We start from the raw sequence: 7,287 nt of genomic DNA on the forward strand, positions 1-7,287 counted from the left end.
TTAGCCAGGATGGTCTCGATCTCCTGACCTTGTGATCTGTCCATCTCGGCCTCCCAAAGTGCTGGGATTACAGGCTTGAGCCACCGCGCCCGGCCTCATCACCTAAATCTTAAGGATCATAACCAATGCCAAAAAACTCAGGAAGTGGAATTATTTCATAGTTGTTTTCTTGAAATCACATACAATGTATTTCATTATTGGAAAAACATCGCTGATGATAAAAAGATAAAGTTAACACAATGACAACTAAATGCTTTTATACAGGCTGGCATAGAAAATTAATTTCCTATCATTCACATGAATATTTTTCTTTAATAAATGCAGAGGTTAATTTATTTACACTTTTGGAGGGCATTAACCATCACAGTTGATTCTAGATTACTTGGCTTATTACCTACTCTTTGTGTACTTGCTGCCATGTTCTGCACAAGCACAGCTGAGAGGAGACATACTCTAAATCTTAAAGTAACTTTCCTATACAGAGGGTTGAACTGAGAAGCTGTCCTGGAATCTCTCTCCCCAGATACCACATGGCTTACTCCTTTCCTTCATTCAGATCTCTAGTCAAATGGCACCCTATCAGAGAGGTCTTGCCTGACCAACTTAATGGAGATAGCATCTGCCAGGCACTCTGCCCCCTTTATCTTACATTCTCTTTCTTCTTAGTCTTCTCATTATCCATCATATTACATATTTATAAATAAATACATTTATCATCCCTTGCCAGAATGTAAACTCCACGAGAGCAAGGACTTTGTGCTTGTTCACTGCTCTATCTCATCACCCAGCACAATGCCTAATACTTAGTAGGTGCCTCACTAACACTCGTAGAATAAATTTGTTGAAACAATGCCCTTGTACAATATATCCTTCTATTCTAAGTTGATCCTTCAAATCAATTAATGAAGTTTCCTAGTTTAAAAACATTTCCAGTTTAAAGTGAGAATCTATGGGAGTGGGGACAGACAGATACTTTACAGCCTAATTTTTGTATTTGATTTGAGGAGGGGGAGTGTCCTAAAATACCAAATCATCACAGAGCATTTCTCAAACTTAAGAAACACGTAGGCTGGGCACGGTGGCTCTCACTTGTAATCCCAGCACTTTGGGAGGCCGAGGTGGGTGGACTGCCTGAGGTCAGAAGTTTGAGACCAGCCTGGCCAACGTGGAGAAACCTTGTCTCTACTAAAAATACAAAAACTAGCCGGGTGTGGTGGTACGCACCTGTAATCCCAGCTACTAGAGCGGCTGAGGCAGAATTGCTTGAACCCAGGAGACAGAGGTTGCAGTGAGCTGAGATTATGCCACTGCACTCAAGCCTGGGTGACAGAGCAAGACTCCGTCTCAAAAAAAAAAAAATATATATATATATATATATTCCCTTTAAAAAAAAAACTCTGCGACCCAAAGGAGTGTCCATGACTACTAATTTGAGAAACACTGCCTAAATAAGCTTGTTTGACCCTATGAAAATCTTTTGGTTATGAATTCTCACCACAAAAGCAGTTCTGTCTTGTCACAAGCAAAAGACAAAACCAAACCAAAACCCACTTTCAAAAAATCAAAGCGAAAAAATAATTTCATATTCACACAGAACTTTAGACCTTAAGAACTTAGCTAGATTCCTAGTGTTCTACAGTATTGGGTTGCTGGATTTAGCAAAAAAGATACAAGACACACAATAAAATTTTAATTTCAGATAACAAATAATTTCTTTTGTAAGTTTTGGGATATACTTATACTATAAATAAATTGCTATTTATCTAAAATTCAGATTAACTCAGTGTGCTGTATTTCATCTGGTAAACCTACAGCAGTCTTCCGTTTGTGGAATAACGATATAACTCAACAGTGACATCAAGAAATTCTAGGTCAGATGCGGTGGGTCACGCCTGTAATCTCAACACTTCAAGAGACCAAAGAGGGAAGATCGATTGAGGCCAAGAGTTTGAGATCAGCCTGGGCAACATAGCAAGACTTGTCTGTAATTTTTTTTTTAAAAGGACATTCTAAAGCCAAGTATAAGAGGAATGTTTATACATCTACTGGTCTGGATTATCTGAGCCACTGTTACTTTATAGTAGGAGTTGGCAAACTATAGCATGGGGACTAATTCCAGCCTAATGCTTATTAATGTATGGCCTGTAAGCTAAGAATGGTTTCTATGTTTTTATTTTATTTAAATATTATTATTGAGACGGAGTTTTGCTCTTGTTGTCCAGGCTGGAGTGCAATGGTGTGATCTCGACTCACAACCTCTGCCTCCCAGGTTCAAGCGATTTTCCAGCCTCAGCCTCCCTAGTAGCTGGGATTACAGGCATGTGCCACCACGCCCGGCCACTTTTGTATTTTCAGTAGAGACGGGGTTTCTCCATGTTGGTCAGGCTGGTCTCGAACTCTCGACCTAAGGTGATCTGCCCGCCTCGGCCTCCTAAACTGCTGGGATTACAGGCATGAGCCACCGCGCCCAGCTAATAACAGTCACTTAAATGTTTTACTGTCTATAGCTGCTTTCTCCCAATAATAGCAGAGTTGAATAGTTGCTGCAGAGACCATATGGCTTACAAAGCCTACAAAGTTTACTATCTGGCCCTGTACAGAAAAGTATGCTAGCCCCAGGTCTACAGATGAGTGGTTTTAAATTAATTTCTTGCCTGGACAAAATAAGTATGTACTACAAAAGTAAATTGTTGGTTCTTCAACCTTAAAATTGAAATTATTTTCAAGGACTCCACATCTATAATTGTGGGAAAGTTACTATAAACAGGCATGGTCATATAAAACACAGTTGCAAACTATTGGCATTGGTGAAAATTTCTATGAAGTCTAGTACCATGCCTTGCACAGAGTAGATATTAAGGGATAGCTCCTGAATTAATTTTTTTCAACAGGTAGCTGCTTGTTCTTACAGTAATCTTGCCATATACATAAACTGTGATATTACTAGGCACTCAAGAAATAAAGGTCCCATTTTTAATAGTCCATGGACACTAGGGGTATCACAAACCCTTACATATGTAACTATATTACATTATTAAATAGCTGGTTGTAGTACCGTAGGCCATAGTGTTCAAAGCTGCCTCTGGAAAAAACCCATGATGTATATATTCCTATTCCTATCATTAAGTTCTACCATCAACACTGAAGGGATGAAAGGTACAATAATTTAATTGCATTCAATTTACTAATGGAATCACCTCTCTGAAAACAGTTTTTATTAATAGAAGCTAAGATTGCTGACATCAAACTAAATGCAGTTCCTCCTTCTGCAGTGTACCATTTTGCTTTGTAATGACAACCAAAAACCCCACATATAGGTTTAATGAGTTTGAATCATTCACTGTTAACATAACTTAAAATAATCCCCCAATTTGGTGGCCAAATTATATACGCCCTTTAAGAGAGAAGTGATCTAGTTTCACAAAGCATTTCCAATCAGAGATCAATGACGTTAAAAGACAATTTGTAAAATAAAGGCACTAAAACAGAGAGGATCTGATCCTCTTGTGGGCTCCAAAGCCTATGCATTTCCGATCACTCACTAGTGGGCCTGTCACTTCCCTATTTCACTGTGACTAGTCCCGTGGTCTTAGAACTCCGGCCAAAGAACTAAACACGCAACTTCAAGGAAATACAAAATAGAACCTGCACCTAACGCTCCTGTTTACATTCTCCATTTTGCATCAGGGCGAAGAAAACACACAACCATGCCTAACAAGTATCAATAGTGACAGCCATGGTTTCACTCGTAGCACCCCCACGACAACCTGTAAGACCGGCGGGTGGGGCTGAGTACCTAGCCTTCTGGACTAAACGCCCGGCCTCTAGATTCCCTCCCGACCCCGTGCGCCCCTCATAAGTCTAGAAGCCTGATTTTCAGGGAGGGGCAGGCGCTGGGTTTCCACCGAGCGACTCCTGACACTGCAGGAGGCCAGGTGGAACAGCTTTGCTGCATGGGAGGCGGCTGTGCCGGGACGGCCCAGCGGCTGAGAGCGCGAAGCTACGGGGCCCGTCCCAGGAGGGAAAGAGCCCCCAGAGGCAAGAGCTCACCGGGGGCGGGAGCCGCCCGGGTCACCAGCTCCTCCGGCCGGCCCTGGTGCCCAGGGGGCGAGCCTCATGAGGTCCCGGCTTAGCCGCGAGCGCCGGCCCGAGACAGAGGCTGAAAGCTCCCAGCGGCTGCGGCAGGGGGCCCGGCACCTACGTGGTCCGCGTTGCTGTTGGCGCTGTGGAAACACACAGCACTGAAGGTGTAGCCCGAAATGGACGCCGCCATGATGGAAATCTCTAGCTCCCCCATCATGCCCCGCGGCGGGCACACGGCCTTCCGGCCGGCCCGACCCCTTGGCATCATGGGAAGTGGAGTCCGCTGCGGGCAGCGGCCGAGGGCTCTGAGCCCGCCCAGTCCTGAAGGCTGAGGAACGCCTGTTCGGAAGGACCCCGGTACCTTATCCTCCGCAGGGGTGTCGCTCCCGACACGCCTCAGACAGCGATTGATAATTCCACAAACAGTTCTTTCCCTTTGCAAGTGAAACTGGGCGCAGTGGCTCACGCCTGTAATCCCAGCACTTTGGGAGGCCGAGGTGGGTCGATCACCTGAGGTCAGGAGTTCGAGACCAGCCTGACCAACATGGAGAAACCCCGTCTCTATTGAAAATACAAAAATTAGCTGGGCGTGCTGGCACATGCCTGTAATCCCAGCTACTCAGGAGGCTGAGGGAGGAGAATCGCTTGAACCCGGGAGGCGGAGGTTGCGGTGAGCCGAGATCGTGCCATTGCACTCCAGACTGGGCAACAAGAGCGAAGCTTTATCTCAAAAAAAAAAAAAAAAAAAAAAGGCCAACATTTAGGCTGAGCGCGGTGGCTCACGCCTGTAATCCCAGCACTTCGGGAGGCCAAGGCAGGTAGATAACTTCAGCCTGGGAGACAGAGATTGCAGTGAGCCGAGATTGTGCCACTGCACTCTGGCTCTGTCTCAAAAAAAAAAGAAAAGAAAAAAGGCCAACATTTACCAAGCTCAAGGATCAAAGGACAGAGGTAATTCAGGCAAATAAACAATTTGGTATAGTAGTGACATAATGTGATAACAGATAACACGACTGCTTTGGCTGCAGAGTTGAGACTGTAGCGTCATGGGGTGGGAGGGAAGTGAAATGGTGGTTCAAGGCACCATCATCTCTCTCTCTCTCAGAATTTTGCATCCTCTTACTCACCGAGTCTGAACTGGTGGCAGTTTTGCCTCCCAAAATGTCATGTGGCAATGTTTGGAAACATTATCAGATATCATAATTTGGAGTCAGGTGCCACTGGCATCTGCTGGGTGGGTAGAGGCCAGAGAAGTGGCTAAAAATCTTACAGTGCACAACGACAGGTCCACAACAAATAATTATCATCAGTGGTGACAAGGCTGAGAAACCCGGTGTTCTGCTTCAGCTTTTAATCTCCTCCTTGCCAAATCTATGCTCAACATAGCAAAATGGTTGACATTTAAATGTAAAAATTAAACCATGTTGCTTCTTGGCCAAACACACAAGTCTTGCCAAGACCTGGCCCCTATTACTTGTCTGACTTCATTACTTGCTACTGCCCCCTTTATTTACGGAGCTTCAGCTACATTAGTCTTCTTTCTGCTTCCTGGACATCCCTAGCTCATTCCACCTTAGGGCCTTTGCGCTTGCTGTTTTCTTTGCCTGGGATGCTTTTCTCCCAGACAGCTGCATGGTTTACTATTTCCGCCCTAGATGCTTTGGTGTGCCACTGAGACCTCCGGTCCACCTTGCAGGATTGAGTGATTGCTGCAGGTCAGCTCTCTCCTGTAAGTATGCCTAGTTGAAGAGAGCTTCATTGCCTAAGGCCAGTCCTCCCCTTTGTGGGCATCCAGCATTCAATGCCTGGTTGAGGTAGATGAATACAGGGGAGGGCCAGGAGGATTTGCTGAAGTTCTGTTGTAGTGGTACCTCAGTCCAACTACTTCATTCAGCCAATCCTGCTTCTTTTTCTTCTCCAACAGATGATGATTCTCAGAATACTCCCTAATCAACTTCCTCCCTGTTCATCTCAGTGTCACACTTTGCTCCCTGGGAACAAAACCAATGACAACCTCTTTTAGGTTTTCACTTAGTGCTGCCACCCCCTCAGACAGTCCTTCCCTGGTACACTATCAAGGATTGCAACCTTCACTCCATGTTCTCAGTAGTACTTCCCTGTTTACTTTTCCCTTTACCACTTATCGTCTAGCAGCATCTCTGTGTTATTCATCTTTCCTGTCCATTGTCTTTCCCCCTCTCCGAGCACGTTCTGAACTTCATGAAGACAGGGATTCTTTTATTTTTATTTTCTTCAGTAGTTGGGATTATAAACGTGAGACACCACATCTAGCAAAGACAGGGATTCCTGCTTATTTACTGTTGCATGTCCATCACCTGGAATAATGGCTGGCATGTAAATGTTGCCCAGTACAGGACTGTAGAATGAATGCTGCATGAAAAAGTGAGAGGGTTTTAGGGGAGATAGTTGTGTTTGATCAGCAGGATGCTGGAGGGGGATGGAGACAAAAGTAGCTGATAAAAGGTGTAGACTTGCTAATAAGGAGGTGCCTAGGTTTGCTCACTGAAGAAACAATTTGGGATGTAGGAGATGAGAGAGGAAAGAGAGACAGATGAACTGGGAAAATTTAGGGGGTGAAGGAGAAAGAGGATGAGAAGAGGAGATGAGTGGCTACAGTGAGGTTCTGGACTTTGGTGACAGAGAGATGAGGATAAAGAATTTTTAGACTCTGACCAGGCTTGGTGGCTCACACCTGTAATTCCAGCAATTTGGGAGGTCGAGGTAGGTGGATCGCTTGAGCCCAGGAGTTTGAGACCAGCCTGGGCAACATAGTGAGACCATCTCTACAAAAAAATTAAAAAATTAGCTGGGCATGGTGGTAGGCACCTGTAACCCCAGCTACTTGGGAGGCTGAGTTGGGAGGATCACTTGAGCCCAGGAAATCGAGGCTGCAGTGAGTTAAGTGATCATGCCACTAGGCCGGGTGCAGTGGCTCATGCCTGTAATCCCAGCACTTTGGGAGGCAGAGGCGGGCAGATCATTTGAGGTCAGGAGTTCAAGACCAGCCTGCCAGCATGGTGAAATCCTATCTCTACTAAAAAGACAAAAAAATGAGCCAGATGTGGTGGCATGCGGCTGAAATCTCAGCTTGTCGGGAGGCTGAGGTGGGAGAATTGCTTGAACCCAGGAGGCAGAGGTTGCAGTGAGCTGAGATCATGCCACTGCACTCCAGCCTGGGTGACA

General features: G+C 45.2%; 1 protein-coding gene across 1 annotated transcript in view; it reads right to left on the bottom strand.

Moving 5' to 3' along the window:
• The window catches only part of FAM175B (family with sequence similarity 175, member B), a 29,032-nt gene extending 24,720 nt beyond the window's left edge, over positions 1–4,312 (bottom strand). Inside the window, exon 1 of the mRNA XM_011930299.1 lies at positions 4,148–4,312. Within this exon, the coding sequence (XP_011785689.1) occupies positions 4,148–4,300 (153 nt within the window). The 5' untranslated portion in view covers positions 4,301–4,312. The remainder of the gene's footprint in view (positions 1–4,147) is intronic.
• Positions 4,313–7,287: the final 2,975 nt, after the last annotated feature.

The sequence above is a fragment of the Colobus angolensis genome, unplaced genomic scaffold, assembly GCF_000951035.1.
Source record: "Colobus angolensis palliatus isolate OR3802 unplaced genomic scaffold, Cang.pa_1.0 Scaffold85, whole genome shotgun sequence".
Classification (NCBI taxonomy): domain Eukaryota; kingdom Metazoa; phylum Chordata; class Mammalia; order Primates; family Cercopithecidae; genus Colobus; species Colobus angolensis.